This window comes from Meles meles, chromosome 2 (assembly GCF_922984935.1).
Source record: "Meles meles chromosome 2, mMelMel3.1 paternal haplotype, whole genome shotgun sequence".
In the NCBI taxonomy this organism is placed as follows: Eukaryota; Metazoa; Chordata; class Mammalia; order Carnivora; family Mustelidae; genus Meles; species Meles meles.
The window spans coordinates 130,652,027-130,677,701 of record NC_060067.1 but is presented as its reverse complement, the minus strand read 5'-3'; the positions used below and the strand labels follow the sequence as shown (position 1 = coordinate 130,677,701).

Genomic DNA, 25,675 nt, shown 5'->3' with positions numbered 1-25,675 from the left:
GTGCTGTTCTCTACCTTCTTTAAAAACAGCCTTGGTTTATACCCCTACCCATTTTCTAATATTGACTATAACCTGCTATTCTTACAGCTATCTTACTCCCTCTGAGCTTCAATTCTGACTCTACAGAATCTTCCAGTTTCTTCCTGTATCAAGCCTATTCTGGCTTACTTCTCAACCATTCAACCCTACAAATCAACACTTTGATGCCCCCCTGCCACCATTCCCTCAGTTAGAACAGCCCCGAAAACTCAGAATCAGTTGTCCATTTACCTTTTCCACTCTAAAGTTGATGAATGCTGTATAGTACTTCCACTGTACGACTGATTGTCATTATTTGCAGTACTTACGTTCTATGAAGTCTCTGTGACAACTGAATTACTGAATAATGAACCACTGCTCTTAGGGGAAATAGAGGGTTAGGTTCCTACAAGCCTTGTAGACACAATGTTTTTAATTAATCAACTGATTAATACCTAATATTGTTTTATGTGGGTTTCTACTTAAAGACACTTCAATAGATATAGTTGCTTCATTAACATTGGAATCATAGTCAACAGCACTATAACTCATCACTGAATGAAGCCTATCTAACGCATAGATGGTCTCTGTAGGCACAATACATCACAGCCTTCTTCCCTTAGGAACACTAGATAGCACTTCAGCCCTATGCTTTGTGGCCCTTTCAAACAGCAAAATCACCAACAATAAGCACAAAGATACAAAACAAAAACCAACCAAACAGACAAAAAAACAACCCAACCTCAACACTAAATGGACTGAAAACAACCACAACAACAATACTTGTTTACAGTATGAGAGCTGATAGAAGACTGCCGTGCTGCCTGACCTCTGCTGGGAACACGCATATTAGGCGACTTCAATATTTTACTGCTCTGATGTCCCTGAATGACCATTAAAGCATCACAAGTGTTGACTTTGGTGATTATAAATAAGTTTTAGTTAGTAGGAGAATACATAAACCTGGAATCCAAGAATAATGAAGATGGACAGTACTTAGTACCTGATAGGGCTTTTGTGATCATCTCCTATGCTTAACTGTAACCTTCCTGAAAGCAGATCATGTCTCAGTCCTTCATTTCTTCCCAGAAACTAGCACAGTGCTTGGCATACAGAAACCACTACCCACATTCACCTTTGCTTCCTATGAGAAAAAACTTCATTTTTTCTATTCTAAGAATAAGACTAGATAGACCCTGATCGTGGAGTGTCATTGTCTCTGACCTGCTCAGGGACACTGCTCTATCAGTACCCCCACCCCACCACCACCATCTCTTGCCTATTTTCAGCCCTTAATAATGCACTCAAAATCATCAATTTATGTAACCTTCATTTCTTATTCTACATGATGCAGAGAACGTGTGGGAAATGAAAGACAAAGGGTCATTACTGACGGCGTATGTTGACAGCTGAGAAGGCATTACCCTCTGCGAGCCTGTGGAAAGCAATGACATTCCAAAACAGAATTTCCTGAACTTAAAGTGGCCAGCTGTGACTGGTAAAATTCCTGGTATCACAAACACACCAACATGAAAACTCCTTAAATGTTCACAATGCAAAAACAAAACAAAACAAAAAAACAAACCAGTCTAAAGCCTAGAGTATTTATGAAGAGTAAAAGAAAGTGGACGCCTGAGTGGCTCAGTTGGTTGAGCGACTGCCTTCAGCTCAGGTCATGATCCTGGAGTCCTGGGATTGAGTCCCACCCAAATGGGGCTCCATGCTTAGCAGGGGCTCTGCTTCTCCCTCTGATTTTCCTCCTCTCATGCTTGCTCTCTCTCATTCTCTCTCTTCCTCAAATAAATAAATAAAATCTTAAAAATAAATAAATATATCCAATTAGTTAAAAAAAAAAAAGAAAGAAAGAAAGAAAGAAGATAAACTCCCATCAGAAAAGCCCACCTTTGGGCGCCTGGGTGGCTGGCTCAGTCAGTAAGCATCTGCCTTCAGCTTAGGTCATGATCCCAAGGTCCTGGGATAGAGCCAGGCTCCCTGCTTGGCAAAAAGCCTGCTTTCTCCCTCTCTCCCTCCCACTGCTTATGTTCCTTCTCTCGCTATGTCTCTCTCTGTCAAATAAATAAATAAAATCTTTAAAAAGAAAAGAAAATCCCACCTTCTCATTTATTGCTGCTTCCTCCTGTAAACACCCATCACCCTCACCGCTCACCATTCCATACTAAGACTTTCAAAAAACTAGTAAACAAATTCTGATCATGATAACCTAATTTTGATGTTTAGAAAATCATCTGCAGGTAAAATGGAAAGACAACAAGAATAAAGAAAATTCTGAGCTCAAATGAATGAGAATGACTTAAACATATTTAGTATTTAATTCTCCATATGGAAGGATAAAAGCTAAGAAAGTGCTAAGTGAAAAAAAGAACTGAAAAAGAAATCTACCAAGCTTGGACATTCTGGTCAGCCATCTATTGAGCACTTTTGTATGCCTCCCTGCCTTGACCTATTACACACATTACAATGGAACAGTATGCAGCAAAGCTTCAGGAACTGAATTGCTCAGGGCAGAGATGTGTCTTATTCATTCTCACATTCTACCAACTCATTATATCTGAAATACCAAAGATAATCAGTAGGTGTTGCTTTTTTTTTTTTTTTTTTGAAGATTTTATTTATTTATTTGACAGAAAGAGATCACAAGTAGGCAGAGCAACACGCAGAGAGAGGGGGAAGCAGGCTCCCCACTGAGCAGAAAGCCTGATGTGGGGCTCGAGCCCAGGACCCTGAGATCATGACCTGAGCTGAAGGCAGAAGTTTAACCCACTGAGCCACCCAGGCGCCCCATAAGTAGGTGTTTTTGAATGAACATTTATTGTATAGGGTCTACAAGTTCATTCATAATTTTAGAGTTCAGAGTAGATATCAGAAACATTATGATAAAGGGTGGCCAGAATTCCTGGCTATCCTACAAAAACCAAATTAACTACAGCCATTATCCTAATGAATAAGTGAACTAACTGTTCTTCATAACAATAACATCTTTAACATCTTAACTATGGGAAAATGTCTTCCAAGTGGTAATAGCCTACTATTTCACACAGACACAGAGATAGACACACACAGACAGACACATAGGCATACACACACCCCCAAGCACACACACCAATTCTGCTCTTTTACGGGCTCTGAGCATAGAAGAGGACGGCAAGAGACTGTTCAAATACCAAGAGGTTAAGAAGTAGTTGCTGGACGAGTACAGTTTTAAGAAGAGTAATCGGAAGTGGTTTAGACCCGTGAATACATCATGGTCCCCTCTTGCTCTGGGTGGTTCAGTGATAGATCATCACTTCCTGGTGTAAAGAAACACACTGCTCAATTTTTTTCTGACTTTACAAAGAAATAAAGAACCAATGACAAGGGATGACTGGAGATAGAGAAAGACCCTGTAAGTATGGGCAGAGGTTACAGTGCTCTCATCTCTTATTGGTAGACAATGGTAACACCATCAGAAGCACATATAAATGCACCTAATTAACTTCCAAGTCAGAGTCACAGTAGAAATGCTCTGAAATTTTTCATAAATTTCCCTGGACACCAATCAAATCAAAGGTTACTCCCAGTAGAAGACAATATAACAAATGGTTAATTACTTGGCTAACATAACTCAGCTGCTTACTATGAGCCTTGTCTAGCACAGAACTTTGCTCTTACTGCCTCATCTAATAGGGACTTTATTTGTTTTTAGATCGAAAAAGTGAGATGGAAAGTAATTTGCCCAAAATTGCACAGCTAGTAGGCAGAAGTGGTGGAATTCAAACCTGACACACACATACACATTCTTAACTGCTACACATCCTGCTTTGCTTTCTTTGGAAATAATAAAAGGGTATATAATATACTGTGAATACTGAACATATATACATTGGCTATATATAGAAAGCGTTTAGAACATTGCCTGTACATAAGCTGTGCTCACTAAATTTTATTATTTTCCTTATTCTATTAGGGCAGATTAGATGTAGGAAGGCAGGAACAAGCTCAAGAAATGGAACTTGTTTTTCAAATTATACTGCTGTGAAAGTCCAGTCTGGAGTTACCCTTTGCTTTTTACTACTGCCCCTTGAAAATCCGGTAAAATTTACAGCAATTAATTGTCTCATTCTTCTAGTACTCCAAATCTTTTTTTTTTCTTTAAAGATTTTATTTATTTATTTGACAGAGAGAGAGATCACAAGTAGGCGGAGAGGCAGGCAGAGAGAGAGGAGGAAGCAGGCTCCCTGCGGAGCAGAGAGCCCGATGTGGGGCTCGATCCCAGGACCCTAAGATCATGACTGGAGCCGAAGGCAGCGGCTTAATCCACTGAGCCACCCAGGCGCCCCTAGTACTCCAAATCTTTAATTCCTTTAATCAAAAGAATCCTAGCAGCATAGCAAACCCCTTCCTCCTTCTTCCTTTTCCCCAAGTAAGACATTATTTTCACCTGGAACACCCCACCATCAGGGGACCTGTCACGACTACACCAGATGACTACCACCTCTAGAGTAGGAAAAAGTCTGTTATTTTCAGCTGAAAACTATTTTACTCTTACATAAGCTTTTCCTTTTACCTTGTTTTTATTCTTGACTATAAAGACAGAGCTAGTAGAAGGGGAAAGGCAAGCAGCTTCTATTTCTACGTGAAAGCCAGAGGCACACCTGATTGCCAACAAAAGCTGAATGCCGGGAAATCCTGTGATTTCCAGGGGGGCTGTGACAATTATTAGATTAAATCCAGACTGTGCTCAACACGAATCAGGTGTTCTCATGAGTCTGCTCTGTTCTATGTGGAACCCACTTTAACTCTTCCTAAAAAAACATAGCAACTTTTCAAGAGGCCTACCCTTATGCACAGCCTCTTTTCTCTAACAGAATGAACCACACTAAGCAATGAAGTGTTAACAACTTGAAAACCCATAAAGAAACCATGACTAAACTATCATCTCCCCTGTCCTAAAATTACCCCTTATCAAGAACTCCAAATGGGAGTGTAAAGCCAGCTCAGTGAGTAGAGCACACGACTCTTAATCTCAGGGTCATGAGTTCAAGCCCCATGTTGGGTGTGGAGCCTACTTAAAAAAATATGAAAATAAATAAAACTGTCAAGCTTCAAATAAAACCTTAAAGGTCTTCACAAAAGGAAAACTGAGGTCAAAGACATTAAGCATACCACATGAGTTAACAGAGTCTTGATTATTCATTTATACAAACATTTCCCAAGTGCCTATATATGTGCTGGGAGCTGCATCCCAAAGTGAACAATACAAATATGGCCTGGTCATCCCTGGTCTTTAGAGTGGGAGAGTCATGCACAGGCAATTCCAGTCCAATGGAGTAGGGTACAAAGCACAATGCTGAGTATGAGAAAGAGCAGGTATATCCAGTCCACTGGAGGGTCAGGACACTATCAGTACCGGCTTCCAGCTATCAGCACTTACCAAGTCCCAGTCACTGTTCTAACATTGCAAAAGCCAACCCATTTAAATCTCATAAGCACACCACGAGGTGGTTACTGTTATTCCCAGTGTACCAAGGAGAAAACAGCAGCATAGTACAGAGCTGCTCGGTAACCTATTGGGGCACCTGGCTGGCTCAGTTGGTTGTGGAGATTACTCAAAAAAAGACAAAAACAAACAAACAAAAAAAACCTTTTAAAAATAAATAAAAAAATAAAATCTTAAATAATAATAATAATAATAATAATAATAAAGATCTTACAGCTATTATGTGATGGTGTCAGGACTGAAAACATGAAGTCTGGTTCCAGAGTCCACACCCACTCCTAACCACCACAGTAGGTAGGAGTCAGTAGGTTAAGATGGAAGAGAGGAAGTGAGTTCCAGCCAAAGCAATCCTTACAAAGGGAAAGCTCAAAGTTAGTTGAGGAACTGAGACAAGTTCACTTTGACTGGTGTTAAGTGTGAGGGGAAGAACAAAGAGAAATGAGACAGGGCCAGGCATGTAAAGGAGTTTGGAGTCGATTTTTAAGACTTAACATGTCACAGTTCTGAGCACCTTAATACCAGAAAATGGCAAAAATCTAATGAAAACAACACAAAGGTTCAGCACACAGAAGAATGCAGAATTATGATCATTAAAAATAAAAAAGATGTGGGAGGCCTGGGTGGCTCAGTCGGTTAAGCGGCTACCTTCAGCTCAGGTCATGATCCCAGAGTCCTGGGGCTAAGTCCTGCATCTGGCTCCTTGCTCAATGGGGAGACTGCTTCTCCCTCTGCCTGTTGCTCCCCCTGCTTGTGCTCGCTCTTTCTTGCTCTCTCTGACAAATAAATATACAAAATCTTTAAAAAAAAAAAAAAGTAAAAGTAAAAAAGATACATTTTAGCTACAAATTCGTAGCAGCTTTTATTAAGTCCAAAACAAGGGAACTTGCCATACTTTTAAGACTAAAAATTGGCTAAGGCCAATGCCTCAGATCTGTGTTCCAGATCTGGCCCTACCCATATGCGCAACTACCTCTGTGGCCTTGGCCAAGGGAGCCTGTATTCTATTCCATAAAATAAATACAACTGCTTTGGAAAATAAAACTCACGTAAATGTGAACTAATACAGGTAAGCCCAACTAAGTAATTACCCTGTCTCTGAAATACTGATCTTTAATACATAGCTGCACCTTTAACCAATATGCATCTTTCCCCCACAATTTTTAGACAAAATCATGGGAAAATTGGCTAGGATGCCTAACTTTGGCATCCTAAACCTACGTGGCTTCTTTCTGCTTTGAAACCATCACCACGACATTGCATAGGCTAAAGAGATCTTTCTTTGTCTTTGCCTAGGAAAAGAAATGATTCAGTTAAGAGGATCTCTGGCTAATCCCACTCACAGGGGGCAGGGAGCATTCCTCACTTTCTCAACAACATCTAAGTACAAGATCCTCCAACTCCTGATGACCCCCTCCCAGACTACTAGGAGATGACAGCCTCCACCTGGAAACACAGGTGCTTCTATCTCAGGGGTAAAATTCAATTCAAAGACTTGGGGATGGAAAGGAATTTTAAGACCTTGAAAAGAAAAAAAAAAAAAAAAAAAAAAAAAAAAAAAAAGACCTTGAAAAGCAACACTCAGAAAATAATCTCTCTGGTGTTTCCTATCCCTATCCCACGAAGACATTACCTTATCTAAGTAAATTAAAAGCGGCAAATTAAAGGAATAGCATCATGAAGAAGAAATCACAAAGAATCATAAGGAAAAGGAAACCCCAAGAGATCAAAATTGTAATACCTTTGACTCTGGTTAATTTGTCACTACTTTTTTAGGAAACAGGGAGCAAGAGATCTCACAGAATAAAGGTTGCAGAGGATAACTATCAGAACCTCTCCTCTTCCCTAAGCTGCATTCTTTGGAATATGATAAAAATCACTGTCAACTCATTACCATTTGATAATGGCAATTTAGGGATAAAATAAATACTTTCAAGCTCTGGTTCGTCCACTTATTTCAAAACTGATACCTACAAAATTCAAATAGGAGAAATGAACTTCTGATAGCCCACTGAAGTTGTACTAGTAAATGATTTATGTACTAGTAAACTTAGGTTTAGTTTTTTTTTTTAAACTACATCCATGAGAAACCAAAACAAGTATTCCTTTATTCACCTAAATCTCATTTGCCATTAACGTTTTCATTACGTCAACTGCATTCGTACACAGGTATTTGGCCACTTGTTTTTATGAGGATAAAATAGTGTGAAGCCAGTAAAATATTTATCTTGGACAGAGAACTGGATTCAGACCAGAAAGCAAAAGTAGGAATAAACAAACATTTCTCTGGAAAAAGAAATATAAACAGTGAACTTTTGGTGATGGTTGTGAAGATGGAACTTAACGTTTTTTTAAATATTTTATTTATTTATTTGACAGAGATCACAAGTAGGCAGAGAGGCAGGCAGAGAGAGAGGAAGGGAAGCAAGCTCCCCGCTGAGCAGAGAGCCCAATGCAGGGCTTGATCCCAGGACCCTGAGATCATGACCTGAGCTGAAGGCAGAGGCTTCATAAACTTAACATTTTTATAACTGATATAAGTGACAGAGTGGCCAGGGATAGGGCCATCTTTATAAATGGCACTAAACATTTTCACCAGGAAAATGCCCAACTAAAGGGAACAATCAACAGATCTTTCAGGGTTCTTTGAAAAAAGATAAGTAAGTGCCAAATGAATTTTGGTTTGAGCAAAAGTCTGGTCAGTTGAGGTAAAGATGGTGGTCAAGCTATTCTTATGACAGACCAAAGCTCTAAAAAAAGTATATTCTTACTAGAATACGTCATACATTTCTTGGCAGTAAACCTCAGAAACATAAACTGAAACTGGTATAGAAAAAATAAACTGATCTATTGAGAAGAGTCTCCGGGGTTTAAAAAAATTACATCACCTGGTAACTGAAAACAAATTATAAAAAGGGGGTAAACACAGTGAGAGGTATGGACAGGATAAACATACTTGCTGGTTAAATTCTAAGAAATGTTCCAAAAGTTTCAAAAAGGAAAATTTATACGAAAGTTTAAAAAAGAATTCTAGATAACAATAAATTATATTTCTTTAAGTAGTGGTATTGGCTGAAAATAAACAGGTTTAAATAAACAAATATTTGCTGAGCTCCTATTAATGGACTCAGTGCTATGCTGTGTACTACAGGGACATACATACACTGTTCCTTGCACTTAAGGTATAAGCTGGTAATGCTTGGATAGTTAAAAAAATAAAATAAAAACAACTAGTAGATGGCTGTAAGTGCCATAAAAAAAGAAAAGCACTAAATTCAGGAGTTCAGAGGGCATGTACATTTAGGGCAATCTGCAAAGACAATCAGAGGTGGCATCTGGACAGAGTTTGGAAGTACAAACAGAACTGTGACAAGTTATTTTGGGGAAGGGAACAGAAAAAGAAAAGTCTTAAGAGCAAAATATGGATCTCCTGAGCCCTCTGGCAAATATCGGCTATCTGTTCTGATAACCATTGTCTCATGAAGAGCACTATTTGTGGAGTATCCAACTGCACTTAAATTCAGTATGTGCAAAACCAAACATATATACTCTCTTTCTTATTACCTGTATTTTTAAGTAGGTTCCACATCTAGCGTGGAGCCCAACTTGGGCCTGAACTCATGACCCTGAGATCAAGACCTGGGCTGAGATCAAGAGTTGGATGCTTAACCAACTGAGCCACCCACGCCCCCCAGGAGAAATTACTTTTGAAAAAGTGAGTATAGGGGCACCTGGGTGGCTCAGTTGGTTAAGCATCCAACTCTTGATCTCAGCCCAGGTCTTGATCTCAGGGTCATGAGTTCGAGCTCAGCATTAGGCTCCATGGTAGGTGTGGAGACTTTTTTTTTTTTAAGTAAATTTCTTCTTAAAGCTGTCCTAGTTCCATTAATTATGCTACTATTCTCCCAGGTTACTCAGGCTCAAAACCTTGAAATTATTTTTTATATTACTACGTTAAGGGTTTTGTTTTGTTTCAAGTAACTTCTACACCCAACGTTGGGCTTGAACTCACAAGCCAGAGATAAAGGATTGTATGCTCTTCTGACTGAGCCAGCCAGGTACCCCAATTATTATACTTAAAAAAAATTATTTATTCTCTTTGTTTACACTTCACTCTTTCATATCCCATCCAGTTTTTCCTCTAAAATATACCTCACATACCTCCATGCATACCAGTTAGGTCCCCAAGGAAACTACATTCAGAGAAAGCAATGAAAGATCTATAAACCCTTAATACTTGCTAAGCTTTGATGCCCAATCTCAGACTCAGATCCCTGTAAGCTGGACTGGGCCAGGCTCTGGAAGTGGATGGGACCAGATGGAGAATTCCAGCTGTGAGGATTTTAGGCCACCCAGAGCCTAAACCAACATAGGTCAGATGACCTCCTCCTCTGCCCCCAAAAGGTCACAGAAGACCTAATCTGATGGTGAGGAAAAACCCTTGTTGGGAATCCCAGCCAGCCAAGAAAAAGAAAAGAAGAAAAGAAGAGAAATTTGGACACTACTTGCCCCAACACATAGGGCAGAGTTGGTCAAGGCGACAAATCTCAAATATTTCTAGGACAGGAAGACAAAAGGAGTCTTCTAAACAGAGGGTGATAACTGAAAGATTAACAATAATTCAGGATTTGTTTGGAAGGAGAGGAGAGACCCTGTTATTTTCTCCTTGAGGATAATTGTCGCTCCCCGACTAAAAATATCTCTGGGGAACTGGAGACCAAGTGCCTTGCACATAAAGGTTTCTAAAATAAAGAGCACAGGTCTTACATTACGGCAATACTTTAATCCAAGGGAAGATACCTACTATGGTCTGCTGACTGAACCACAGCAATTCTGACAATCAAGCACTAGTTGTAACACAGTTCTGAAAAGAAGCTTCCTCTTAAACAGCTACTTAACATGCTAGTGGATCTAGGCAAGCTCAGGAGAACTCACATTGCTACTGCTGTGTTACACACAATATTGACTCTTAGGGTCCAAGCTACAGAACTCAGTACTCACTGGAATACTCTAAAGAGCCACATAGCACAGTAATCAGCTGCAAGATCAAAGTCCAACACAACCCTGGACTTGAAGGAAAGAAGACTGAAAGAAGGAAGACACAATGACGAACAGATTATAAAGTGTGAGTTTACACCTAGGGCAACTAGACTGCTTTTTAAGATTTTATTTATTGGGGTGCCTGGGTGGCTCGGTAGGTTAAAGCCTCTGCCTTCGGCTTGGGTCGTGATCCCAGGGTCCTGGGATTAAGCCCTGCATTGAGCTCTCTGCTCGGCGGGGAGCATGCTTCCCCCTCTCTCTTTCTGCCTGCCTCTCTGCCTACTTGTGATCTGTCAAATAAATAAATAAAATCTTTAAAAAAATTTTTTTTTTACTTATTTATTTGACAGAGAGAGACACAGCGAGAGAGGGAACACAAGGAGAGGGAGTGGGAGAGGGAGAAGCAGGCTTCCCGCCAGGCAGGGAGCCCAATGCGGGGCTCAATCCCAAGACTCCAAGATCATGACCGAGCTGAAGGCAGACACTTAACGACTGAGCCACCCAGGCGCCCCTAGACTGCTTTTTAACAGCTTTACTGGGAACACACAGAGGTTGCACACTTCTCATGGCACATTACCTAAACTGATAATGCACGTAATTCTCAGTGTCAGTCAGCACTCCAATAAGGTAAGATTACTGGACAATTAAAACCTTTTCCTTTCTCTAGTTTCTGAGGCAAAAGCCCCTCTCTCTCTTCCCCTTTCCCCCACTTTCCATTTGTTAAAAAAAAAAAAAAAAAAAATTGACTATCATGAGTAACTGAGCTAGTCCTCAAACACAAACTCCTCTCTCTGGTATAAGTCTGGAATTTTAGGACACAGCCAAAATGGGCTCTTCACAAATGTTTGGGAAACTGATCAATACACGAAGCAGAACTATCAGGAGACTACTTAGAGATAAAAAGATGTCCTGAGATATAAAAAGAGATATCTAGGCCGAGCACAGAGGATTTTTAGGGCAGTGAAAATACTGTGATATTATAAGGAAGGATATATGCCATTTTACATTTGCCCAAACTCACAGAATGTAAAATACAAGAGTGAACCCTAAGGTGTACTATAGACTTTGGGTGAATATAATGTGTCAATGTAGGTTCATCCTTGGTAAAAAGGTACCACTCCGGTGAGTGACGATGATAATGAGGATACTTGTGTCGGGGCACGGCTGTATGAAAAATCCCTGTACCTTCTCCTCAATTTTATTTAAACCTAAAACTGCTCTAAATAACTAAGGTACTTATTGAAAGAATAAAAAAGACAAAACAAAAACAGATTACTCTGTTTACCAAGGATGGATTCTGCCATAGGCTAGGAAGAAAGCCAAAAAGGTAGGAATATAATGTTACTGGCTTGTGATGATTTGTGGCTTTTCCCCTTGGGGATAGAGGCCTAGGGTTGGGGGGAAAGCAGGAAGACTAAGAAATACAGACACATTCTGCTTGCAGATATCATATATAGTAAAACTGTACTATCTTGGATCCCAGCGCCAAAATTTAGGTCAAGGCACCGGTGCTGAGCAAGCTGTTTCACCAATCCATTACCCAAAATTGCAGTGGCTCCCCAATGCCTTCAGAGAAGGAACTCCACTTTTTGATGAAGACAGCTACTTACCATTTCCCTACAATACAGAGACGGCCCAGAGATGTGATTAAGACAGGGAAGTAGCTGGAGAAGCTAGGAAGAAAACAGTATTTCAGTTTCTGAGTATTACAAGACCATTTTTCAAAATTCTGAGTGCCAAGGGCTGTGTGGCACAAATGACATATATTATCTTTAGTCTTCAGAACAACCTTGCAAAAAAGAGATTTTACATTCATTTTACAGATGAAAAAAACTCAGGGAGGGTAACGTGGCATACATCACAAGTGGGGGAGCCAGGTTTGAACCCAAGAAATGCAAACCCACAACAAAGTTCCTACTCTTTCTATTGATCCTCAGAGTAGTATAGATTGAAGACCTCTCATTGACTCTTTGGGGCCACCTAAATTTAAACTTAAAATTAGGGGCACCCAGGTGGCTCAGTAGGTTAAGTGTTTGCATTTGGCTCAGGTCATGATTCCAGGGTCCTGAGAGTCCCACATCGAGCTCCCTGCTCAGTGGGGAGCTTGCTTCTTCCTCTGCCTGCTGCCCCCCTTGCTTGTGCTCTCTCCCTATCAGTCTGTCAGATAAATAAAATCTTTAAAACTAACAAAAAACTTTAAAATTAATAATGCTTTCAAGACCCTACACAATCTCATCCCAATGGATCTTGCTTCACTAGAGCATTCTTATTTCCACAAAACCAGTCCACTCATTATCCCAAGAACACACGTAAGATAAAACATCTTCACCCTCTTCATCTCTCTATAGATATTCTCCAATCAGATCTGACCCCCTCTGTAAAGTCTCCCCTAACCAGCTCAGACTAAAGAGCCCTTACTACTTCCTTTCATCTTAATCTGCCACTGGATCTGTGGCCTGGATCTGTGGCCTTGGAGTCCACCGCTCTGTATTACCACTTAGCTTTTTACACATATTATCTATTTCTTGCACAACTAAAATGGGAAGTTCCCTAAAAATAACACTTAAGACTACATGCTTCCTTATAAACCTGATAGAATGTACCAAAATCTTAATCTCTCAGGCATCTCAAATAGTAATCTGCAAAGTGGGGATACAGATCATGTATTAGTAAAGAATTCACAGGCATGGGTTTGAATTCCCAGCATCACTAGTTAACCACTCAGTAATCCCAAGCAAGCCTCAACATTTTCATCTATAAAATATTATGACTTTATAATCTAGAAATTAGCTAATAAAAATACCTACCCTCAAAGGAGAACTATGAGACATGGGTGAGAGGATATAAGTAGAAGCAACTCAGCACAGTGCCCAGTACCTAGTAAAGTTTTATTTTCGACAAATATTAGAGAATGGATCTCTTAAAATTCTTGAGAAGGAGATATTTACAGGCATCTTAAAAGATTTCAAATAAGCCATTTACATACATATTCTATAATATGTCTCCACTAATTAATGATGTTCACAATATGAAAATACATCTTTAAAACCATAAATGGATATTTGCATTATAAAAGAATTTGATGTTTTCCCTAATTTTTATCTTTTGCCCAAACAATTTTATTATTGTGAAGGATAATTTTTTAAATTATCCTTAAAAATTTAAGGGCATTCTCCATCAGAAAGGATGAATACCCAACTTTTGTATCAACACGGATGGGACTAGAAGAGATTATGCTGAGTAAAATAAGTTAAGAAGAGAGAGTCAATTATCATATGGTTTCACTTATTTGTGGAGTGTAACAAATAACATGGAGGACATAGGGAGATGGAGAGGAGAAGGGAGTTGAGGAAATTGGAAGGGGAGGTGAACCATGAGAGACTATGGACTCTGAAAAACAACCTGAGGGTTTTGAAGGGACGGGGGGTGGGAGGTTGGGGGAGCCAGGTGGTGGGTATTAAGGAGGGCACGTATTGCATGGAGCACTGGGTGTGGTGCAAAAACAATGAATTCTGTTACGCTGAAAAGAAATTTAAAAAAAAAAAATTTTAAGGGCATTTACCCACAAGCTCATTACCCCATCATATCATCAGCGTTTCCCCCTTATTATATTACTGTTATATTACAAATTAATGTTAATTATATATTAATAATCATATATCAATACATTAATATAACATTAATTATATTAAAATATTTGTGACTTGATTACATTAATAAGTCATCCTAATCATTTAACTATCATATAATATCCCATGAAACTAGCATCATACTTACCCCCTCTCCTGCTGTTAGACAGCTATTAAGATTCTTTTTAGATTTTATGATTGTAATGACAATGTCTAAAGAGCATCTCCATGCACTAAAGTTACTTTTCTTTTTTTTTTTTTTTAATATTTTATTTATTTGACAGAGAGAAATCACAACTAGGCAGAGAGGCAGGCAGAGAGAGAGGAGGAAGCAGGCTCCCCACGGAGCAGAGAGCCCGATGCGGGGCTCGATCCCAGGACCCTGGGATCATGACCTGAGCCCAAGCCAGAGGCTTTAACCCACTGAGCCACCCAGGCACCCCAGTTACTTTGCTTTTTTAAACATGTTCATACAGAGAACTTTTTTTGTAAATCACTAGGATCAAAAAAGGGCAACACTATCATGTCTAACTAGCACTGCTGAACTGAATTACAAAGGAGCTTAAAACAATATGCAGGACCCTGGACTAGAGAAGCGATCAACAATACCCAGAGCAAGCTAAGGTTCCAGTTGCACCACCACTCCACCAGTCAGCATTGTTTCTTTAGGGTACTTGAAGCCACTAAGCAGCCACTGTTGTATGTTACTGGTAGGAGTATAAATAGGTGCAACATCTCTGAAGAGCAACGGAGCAGAAATTCCATTCCAGGTTCTTATCCTAGAAACATACTTCAGCCTATGCATAACACCTCAGAGCAGCAGTTCACTATCTGCAACCAGACAGCCTGGAAACAATCGAAATATCCATCAGTGGGGGACTAGTTGATATTAGTGTGCTTAGCTGCACGCTAAAGTTACCTGGAAAGGGTTCATAAAGACAGACACATAGGACCCTAACCCAGACCAGTTAAATATGGATCTCTGAGAGAGTGAGCAGTTTGGGTATTTAAACCTCTCTATGTGACTTTAACGTCCAACCAGATTTAAGAACCACGGGGGTTTAAGTATTCATACATGCATTTATTCAACGGAATATTAGGTAGTTATAAGCAAAAGACAGTACACAGGCAACTACCACTCTGTGCAAATGAAAGAATATTTTTTCCTTGTGTTTGCATAGAATAATTCTGGAAGGCTATAAAAGAAACTATTATAATAATGGTAGCCTTTAGGAAGAGAGACTGGCCTGTGAACTGAAGGTTTCTATTTCAATGTATATCATTTTATATTGTTTCATTTTTTAATCAGGTGCATTTAAATTTTTTTAAAAAATCCAAATAATTCAAATTCATTCAAAAATTCAAATAATCTTGAACAAAATAAAATCAAAATTTATAGAAAAAATTTTCAAGAACATATGCCACTAAAAAATGTACAGTATCCCACAGCAGGGGCCAGGTAGCAATGTTCACAGGGTCTCTGTAAAGACCCACAATACTTGGAAAGAACCAAGTGGCCACCAGGGGTACTTCTTTGCCCTTTGGGCAGAGATAGTAGTTCCTGCTCTGCTACCTCCTTCTGCCCTAGCAACTAACTTACTCAGTGTACCATTCTAAAGCAAATAGTCATTGCCTATTATGCTTGGTCAAAATGTTTACTCATAGCTCACTTCCTCACACAGTGTAGGTCATCTTTATATGTTAGTCTGGGTTATACACTTCTTAAAGAACATGCCAGATTTGTAACCCACATTTAAGTTAGTTTCTAAAATGGAAGGCAGAGATGATTCCATCTCTTCTCTGAAATACCTACTTCATGTAACATGCAAACACGGTCTCTGCAAGTTCAGAAGACCAATATTGTTTTTATACTTAAGTGTGCTATTATCTTAAATTTGAAAAAAACCAATGAGCTAATGTTATTGTATAATGTATTTCAGGTTTACCAAGGCACACAAGAATTAAAACAAATCTAAAAAGTATAGAACAGAGTTTTACATTTATCAACACAGCTAATAATTTGAAAGGTTCATATTGTTTAAATACTTTTTCAACAGGTTATTTTCAGGAGCTGTGGGATTTTATAACTGGGTTCAGAAATATTACTTAGGTGTCTGTTTTAGTTTAGTTGTGTGGTTTCTTTTGTTTTGTTTTGTTTTGTTTTTGAAGAGGAAACAGGTCTCTTTAGACTATTTATCCCATGATTTTGATACCAGAAAATTTTTCATTATAATTAATGGAAAGAAAGAAGAAACTGAGCTGTGTAAAATGAGATACCTTTAAGCAATGCCACAATGCATACCAGAAACATCAAGAAAGGAAGTTCCCTACAAAAAAAAAAAATTAATATTTCAAGAGATCAGATTCTGGAATACCAGAGAATCTTTAAGGACTATCAGTCTTTAAAACTCTAAAATGCATTCATTCATTCATTCATTCACTCATTCAACAGGTATTTATTAAATGCAACTTCCTGCCAAGCACTGCATTAAGAACTACAGACACAATGACATGGCTAGGATTTAGAAGAACTCCCACATCAACGCTCTAACCACAGCAAGTACGTTTCCTCGTTTCATTCAATTATTTTCAAATATATGCTTCAAAGTGGGAAATTTAAAAGACATTCTTATTACTATTTCTCAAACATATTTTATAAAAAGACCTTGAGAAAATGAGGATAATTAAGAGCTAACTGGTAACACACATTTCTTTCTATAACCCTAACCCGTTTCGCATGTAAGAAAAAAGAAAATGTCCAATCTTCTGGATATACCAGGGAGATAGAGTTGGCAGTATGAAGTATTTATAAGGTGTTAAAGGCAGAACAGATTAGATTGGTGATTTTGTTGCTTCTTCCTAACACATCTTAAATCAACACCTGTTTCATCTCTCGAGGAACGTGCAGGTTAACATCTAACTTGTCTTCAACTTGTGAAGAAATAGAGTTGCCATGACAACTGAATGAAAAGTTTAGTTAGCAGAATTTCTCAAATGAAATGCAAAAATCCACTCAATGCCATTTAACTGATACATGTGTACTTACAAGCAAATTCTATTTTTCTGTTTGTCAAACTATTAAAGTAAATGTTAACCTATTCTCTGGAAAGTTTCACGGATAAAATATTAAACATACACACACATCTTTTTGTTAAAATCGGCCACAAATAAATAAAACTGGACAATAACCATTTGACTATTAAATCTTGGCAGTGCTGCATTTAGTATTACAGGGTCTCAAGTAGACCTAAATCAAGAAAAAGCAGACACTTATAAGTTTATTTCTTGTTATGTTAAATTATCAGATAAATTCATGTACATGTTTAATTTCTACTTACAGCTATTACACAACGCAATCTAGGGGATATTCAAATACATGAACTATCAGGTTTTTTTTAGAAAAAAACATTTCCATCATAAACAGACAGAGTTTAGGCTGTTTACATATGCTGCATAATCATTAACTTCCAACATGCAAACTAACCTTATTGGAAACTGAAGTCCCCACCAGATATGTGGTTTCTCAATCTGTCCCCCCCCAGTTTTGGGGAAAAAATTTCTACTGCACCTATGCCTACTCTCACATTGGGACCTTGCATGACTTGGTAGTCATTTTCAATTAAAAAACAGTGGATAATCAAACACCAGTGATCACTTATTTACAGATATATTATAACAAATACAGAAGCGCTCTTATTTATGATTTTAAAAAGTCAGGTGTAGTGATAAAAATCATCTTCATAAAGCAGTATACATATCTATTTATAACACTATGTTGGGCACAAATTCTAGAGTATAATCTATAAATTAAACAAGAGTACAGGGACAAATAACTAGAAAAATATTCTCAATATATATAAATGAAAGTCATACAGTTAAAAAGAGTAATGTGATAGTCAGGAATCTAGATTATCCATGCTAACACTAAAATCTTATGTAACAGAAGAAACACTCGCTATACAACACTTACCCACAACGTTATAGTATTAATGGCAGCATTTATTACATTTCATATATAGCATTATTTTGGCACAAACAGCACAATAAGAAAAAAAATATGTAGCATGGTGTGTGAGAAGGCACATTGTCCTTTTCAGAAGTCCATTATAAAGGCAGCTGGACAGATTCTGGCTAAACACAAGTGGGATGCCAGCCCATCTCCTTCCAGCCCCATCCCACCCTCCCATTCAAGCACTGGTTACAAAAGTGCCTGTGTGGCCCTGAGAAGTGAGTCATGGATGTTCCATTTACAGATGGGGTGGAGTTGAGGGAAATCACTATTACATGCCCAGTTAGCTGGAAAAGTCCATCCTGTTTTTCCTCTTTTACATAATAATCATTTTTCACAAACCTGAGATAAAGAATACTCAGTAAGTAGGAACTCACCAAATATTTCAGCACTCGGATGCAAAAGGGAAAGACTTAACTTTTACAGCCAAGGACATGACCTCATAGTGCAGGCCTAACAATTCACACTAGGCAAGGGACTTGTACAATCAGGATAAAACATTTGTTCCTTTTCGCCCACACCAAGAAAAACAGTGGCTGGAGAAATAAGCACAGTGCCAGTTCCCAAATCAGATTCACCCACCAGGAGTTCACACAGACAGCCAAAGCATTTCGTGAGTGCAAAGACAATCTTTTACAACTTCCTTTGCCTAGGAAACAAAACAGCAAAGTGGCTTCCTTAAGCTGACCTCACAAGTAAACCATGAGAAACACAACCTACAGCCACAATAACAAAAATCAATGCTCTCTTTAGATCTATAGACTGTGCATTAAAACACCACATGCCTTGGCCCATCTCTTGATACCACCTACTAAGCCAAATCACAATGTGTTAACATGACCAGTTCGCATTTCAGAACTCAAAATTATCATACATATCTTTAAAAATATCTATTTCAAGCCCCCTTCATTTCTCCAAGTTCTCCCAAAATCTAAAAGGCTGTGTCACTTTCTAAACTTATTACAAATAAATCTTAATTTGGTCTCTCTCTGTCACCAGCTGAAGAGCTGCACGTGGCTCCTAACCTGTGCTCTGAGCCATGGTAAGGATTACAATGGGGTCCGAAGCGTGGGGGAAGCCCTGACCCTACCCAACCAGTAAAAATTGTGCATATGTACATTGCCAACAATTATCAGTATCACCAATTAAATTGGCCTCCTAAGGCTTGTAATGAACTTTGGTGTTAAGTACCTTAAAATTCATAGCATATTACTTTTAATAACAGGAACTACCAGTTATTTTAATAAAGAGGAAAATTTCTATGAAGAGTTTTCATTCAAATCAGGTTTCTCCACAAATATTATCCTTAACCCATCCACCTCCACCTCACAGCATAGAGTAGTCCAAAGACTATTTAACATTTAAAATAATTTAAACCACAAATGCCACACAAATTCATCAGAGCAAAATCCAAAATACCAACAAAAAACAATATACAAAAGAGTAAAATTAAATTTTCAGCCACCCCTTGGCTGCCCCTGGCTGGTGTACAGTGCTGCTATCTCTCTTCCATATATGCATAGTCACACATATTTTAAAACTAATCATGTAAGTTTATATCTTATTTTTACCTTTAAAAAAAAAGATTTTATATATTAATTTGTCAGAGAGAGAGCGGAAGCACAAGCAGGGGGAGCAGTGGGCAAGGGAGATGCAAGCTCCCCACTGAGCAGGGAGTCTGACGCAGGACTCGATCCCAGGACCCTGGGTTCATGACCTGAGCCGAAGGCAGACACTTAACTGACTGAGCCACCCCGGCGCCCTTGTTTTTACTTTTTCTATCCAGAACTCCTTTCTGTGTGGGTGTATACATACGTCTGTGCATGTATATGCCCATGTGTGCATGTATATATGAATATACACATGTATGTGCAAACACATACACAGATAAAATACTGATTTGGCTGCTGCAGAATATCATCAATGGTGCGATGAGTATCATTTTGCTTAACAGTAGTTCTCTCATCAGCTAAATAAGATTATTTTCTTGATAAGAAAAAAAAAATTGTAATTCTGAAAAACATATACACCACACTCCTAAAAATATTCCTGAACTCCTAGTCACCTCTATCCAGGTCTGAGTTAAAGCCTGTTGGGTGTCTTAATACTACTCTAATAACTTAAGGTCTTTATTTCACCACTGACAACATCAAAGAAAAAAAAAAGGTAAATAAAAACATGTCATTTCAGTTCTGTCTCAAGTCACTGAAAAATGGTTCAATTATTAATAAAGCCTCAATGTGAATAATACCGAACTCCATGACTTAAAAAGTCTCTGGGTAATACTTAAAATCATGTTGCACTGCATTAGATCCTTTTCAAAAGACTTTCAAACTATTGTATTACCTCCTTACCACCTACGTAACCCTATGACATAGGATGGTGCTGTGACTTTACAAATGACAAAACAGAGAACCAAAGAAATGAAGACACTTGTCCAGGCCCATGCTGACATGGTGACTGAAGCAGGACTAAATCAATGGTCCGCTCAATTTGTCTTCTAAGTGCTTTTAACAGAACCCATTGCATTAGCTGGAATAGTCCCTTCTTTACCTCTGCCAAAAAACTCTAATAACCCCCCACAGTGTACGGCATGTTTCAGGACAAGGAGGTATGATGTAATGAGTACACCAATAAATTCAAAACCGCAGGCAAGGAAACCTCCAGGAGTCTTTTAGAAAGTAAAAAAAAAGAAATCAAAACTACTATTAATGCCACATGTGTCACAGGTCTGATGTTATAGGAATTAAAAATGAGTATAATGAAACTACACTGTTTTTTTCTCCAGAATATTCTACTTCAAAAAAATCTCATTAGAAACGTGTATGTCCTGGGAGCTGGCAGTGGGAGGGGAAGAAGCACTTCTGTGTAATTTCCTTCTGTCCAAGAGACTAATTTATATTCCTACCCTCAGTCACACTTAGTCTAAGAACAGTGAGATCTTAATGCTGTACTTAATATAAAGATTTACTCTTTATCACTGTTTCAGTTATCTTCTTGTTATAGCTTCTAATGAGTACTTTGCTGTTTATTCATCTTGGTAAATAATCTGCTATCCTTTGGATTGCAAACTGCAGTAGGCAGGACCATGAGTATCCTACCTTGATTTGTACAGGTGGAGTACAAGGCCATAAGTACATGGGCATCAGATGCTATTTGATAATGATGATAAGTAGATTAAATTATACTAACCCTGTAACAAGTCCTTAAATTTGTTCTTACAGAACAATGTGGATTAGTACTAACTAGGCCACTTGGTCTTAGATATTCAGGACTGGAGGGGAGAAGGAATGGAATCTACTCCTAGATTCCATTCACACAGCTGGCTACCAGGCAGCTGAAATGTTTCTACTTACTCCTCAGGTCCCAGGTGATTTATCAACTTACTTCATTTAACTGGTCCAAAATAAAACAGCTGATTACCTATGATCCTTTCACCTCCCTGCTCCATATATTTTTTAGAAGAAGACCTGTCCACTAATTTAACAGAAACATTAAAAAAAAACAAACCATAAGATAAAACCTCAAACTTGAACCAGATATGCGAGTCAATGGGCATACCTTGGCTTTTAAAAATTCCTATGTGAACATGCTGACCTCAAATCCAAGGTAACGAGGAACCTAATTTTACTTCTGACTTGAGCCACTAGACAAAGTACCTCTTTTTGTTCTACTTTATCCTTCTAGAACAAAGGGTTGTTCATGTACATATTTATACATCAACTAATTAAAAGTCAAAGTATTCTGAAAACGAGCAAATAAAGATTATTCTCAAATTTCAAGACCATGATTTTTATAACTTTACCATGAATTTTATAACTTTAAAAAGAGCTTACATTTCACAATATCATAATCATATCTTCTCCTAAACATAAAAAATCAATCTCTTTTGATTTCTTTTGTTTTCCTAGAAGTCTCTTTCCTCAAAGCAATGAAAGGGCTTTTGCTGAGATCCCAAACAAAACACACTTAAGAAGAAATCTTGACTGTGATGTTCCTCTTTTTAGATGGAACACCAGAAAGCATGAAGATCTGAAAATGACCTATGAGATAAGTTACTTATACTGGACAAAAATTGTCCTCTCTAATCAATTATAGTATATGAAAACTGGAGGAGTGAGAAGGAACAGTAAGAAACCGAGGGAAGTGCCCAGGAAGTGCACAAGAGTACACAGAGTAAAACAGAGGGCAAAACTTGCAGAAAGGCTAAACTTCAGAGAATTGGAGAAAAGTTTAAAATAACTAGTGAAAGCCCATCACCGGAACAGAAGAGATATAAAAAGGTTTTCACAAACTCCAGAACAAATATACATATGTGTGTGTGTATATGTATGCCTTCATATATACAATATATATATAATATATATATTATAAAAAATATATAAAGTTGGATCTTATTTTTACTTAGGCTTTTCTCCAAAATATATGTTAATATATGCTACAAAACTGCCCAAAAAGTCTATCTGATTCTTCAGGAGAATTTCATTCCCAAGATCCATAAGTTACATGCTATATTTAAATGCACTGAAAAATAAAAATTCACGTTAGGAATGCTAGATTTTTAACCTAAGGGTTTTTACTTTAACTTCTGAAAATCTATTCAACTATGAAGTGGGTTCCTAAGGGCAGCTAATCCCCTGTATAAGGCACCCACTTCCCCAAAAAGCACATGCCAGCTTCTGTCTGGTAATATGGATAAAATGGATAAATTGAAGCACAAGAGTAAGAAAAGGAAATTTTCTAAGAGACTTTTCCCAGGAGGGCTACACATAATTCTTTATACATAATATATTATATATATCTAAGAGTGAGACAAGGTGGAGAGAGCAGGAGGAAAGACGTGCTTGGGTATCCTTAGTTGATCTGGTGTGCACTGGTTGCTTTGTCCCCACCTTCCTGCATCTTCCCTGACATGTGTTAGTTCACTTCTTTTTCCATGGTGACCCCTAGCAGGGACACAGCTAAAGGGCCTCAGGAATAAAATGTTCAACTGACTGTTCCAATTCTCCCAATCTACCTCAAAAATCTCCTCAAAAAACTTGTAGAAATCTTAAGGAGGTCAAGGGAAAAAAAAAAACAGTCCTTGGCATACTTTTGTGTTCTTCATTATACACCAATGGGACGTCAGAATATTATACTGAAAATGTTCCCACAAAGTGGGAATCAATTGCCCTAATATGGCCAAGCCCTAAATATAGCCACAATTTTTTTGTTCAAAATACACTCAATTAAACTTGTGGATGGAGGAAATGGTGGTGGGCAACTGGGCAGAGAGCACAGGAAACAATGACAGTGTAACTCCACTATCTCCACCAGCATTAAAATGGCTTTAAATGTCCTTGACAAGGGCTGCCAAAGTAAAGACACCAGTAACACACATGCCCTTTTTTCTCCAGGCTTTGTTCCCTTGATCAAGTCTGGGTTACTGGGAGGGAAGAAAAGAAATTCCATACCCTGGGTCTGAAGTAATTCTACCATTCTGAGAAGGGACACGACATCACTAGTACTCAAAGCAGTGAAAGGAATAGGATTCCCTACTCAAATTATAAGGATCCAGTTAGTCTAAAGGAAACATGAGAATTTAACTAGGGTAGTTGAAAGTCCTCACAATTTACCTTCCAAACAAAATCATACCCACACACACCCACACACAACAAAATACTGATATTTAATATTCACATAAATGCAATGAGGGGCTATGTTCTAAATGAATGGGATTCAAGATAACCAACATCTAGAATATAAAACTTAACCCAAAATGTATTCAAAGTTTCATTTCAAACTTTTAAAACGTTTATTCTACCGCTTCTGGAGTTGTTCTATAAACTAATTTTGCAAGACATTTTGGTCAAAAAAAACGTGTAGCACTGTGTCACAGCTGAAAGCAGATAATTTAAAAATTCACTGAATAAAACTGTTAAAAGTACATAAACAAAACCTATTACATATGTGGGGGGAAAGGCAACACAGGACATTTTAAGTCACCTTCTAAAAGTTTGCTCTTGAAAGCAGAATAACATTGGGATTTTGAAGACTGGATTCCGTGGTCAAACTGCCTGGGTCAAAGGCAGGCTCTGCCACTACCGCGGTGGATCTTAGGCATGCTGTTTAAGTTCCCTGTGACTTTAAGTTTCCTCATCTGTAAAATGGGAGTTGTAATAGCACCTACCTCACAGGGTTGTTAAATAAATAAATGAAAGAAATCAGCATAAACCATTTAAGTTGGTAAACGCTCAATAAATACTAGAAATTATTATTCAAAGGTGTGTGTTCACAAGGTCGGATCTATTAAATATATGCATCAGCGCTGTTAAATTAAACATTCAACCATTTCATAAAAGCAGCTTACTCCCCTTTTCCATACATCAGGCGGCATCAACCTTCAAAATGATGTGGAAATTACATACTTTCACTCAACCGTCTGAAAGCCTGCCATATACAGCAAGAAAGAAGGAAGATGCCTTTTTCTTGACTGTTGCTCCTTCCTAACTTCAAAATACTGTCACGTACACAATAGGTTGAAGCTGCCCTCAAAATGACAGCGCCCAGGCTGCTCTGCCGGGAAGGGGCTCACCCCAATTCACCGCCAATCTCCCACCTCCACAGCCAAGGAAGCGCACGCCTGGGAATCCCAAGGAACACAAGAGAACTCTCTGCAAGGAGGAAGGGACCCTGAGTAGTGGGGAAAGAGAGGGAGGGAAGAAGCGGAGTAAGAGAGGAAAGAACCCTCCCGGTCAAAGGGGTTTCGGAGCCACACTCGGATCAGGCGCGTCCACGATGACAAGCCCGGGACCCGGTGCCGGCGCTGGGCTGCGACGTCCCGAGCGGCCCACTCCCTGCTCCTTCCCTCTCCCGGCGGGCACCGAAGCCAACTCCGTTCCCGCTCCAGTCTCGCCTCCCGGCGCCCCCTCACCTAAACGCGGGTCCTTCCTTGGAAGCCCTGCCCTGGGCAGACGCCGACGCGGTGCTACCGCCGCTGCCGCTGCCCTTTTTGTTAAAGAGCTTCTGGAGCAGGGTCGGGGCCATGATGCTGCCGCCACCGCTGCAGCTCCGGCCGTGGCGCTCGGGGGGCCGGCAGCTCAGCGCGCGGCCGGGACCGGCGGCCGCGGCGGCTGGGCCATCGCGGCGGCGGCGGCGCGGCCGCCCAGCCTTGTGGGAGCGTGGGGCCGCTGCGGCTGAGTAACTCTGCTCCGCGTCGGGGCCGCCGGAGGCCGGTCATATGACTGAGCCGGCCCGCCGCCGCCGCCTCGCGCGCTGACAGTTATCTCCTGCGGGAGGAGCCCGCAGCCCCACGGCGGCGGCGGTGGCGGCGGCGCGGGAGGAGCGCGGCCTCCCGGGCGGCGGCCATTGGCCCGGCGACCGCCCGCCCCGGGCTCACGTAACCCCGGCGGGAGGCGAGGCCCGGATCGGGCGGTCCTGTGCTCCCGGCACGCGGGGAGCGGAGGCGGGGCGGGCGCGGGGATTGAAGAGGCCCGAGAGGCGGGG

At 39.5% G+C, this 25,675-nt stretch overlaps 1 protein-coding gene across 3 annotated transcripts in view; it reads right to left on the bottom strand.

Moving 5' to 3' along the window:
- FNIP2 (folliculin interacting protein 2) overlaps positions 1-25,401 on the bottom strand; it is a 133,128-nt gene extending 107,727 nt beyond the window's left edge. For 2 of the 3 annotated variants that reach the window (XM_045995668.1, XM_045995683.1), the window contains exon 1: positions 25,104-25,401. In XM_045995668.1, coding sequence (XP_045851624.1) covers positions 25,104-25,216 — 113 coding nt within the window. In that variant the 5' untranslated portion in view covers positions 25,217-25,401. Of the gene's footprint in view, positions 1-12,162; positions 12,199-25,103 lie in introns of those variants that run through there. The other variant, XM_045995694.1, reaches the window with a different exon arrangement.
- Between the last annotated feature and the right edge of the window lie 274 nt (positions 25,402-25,675).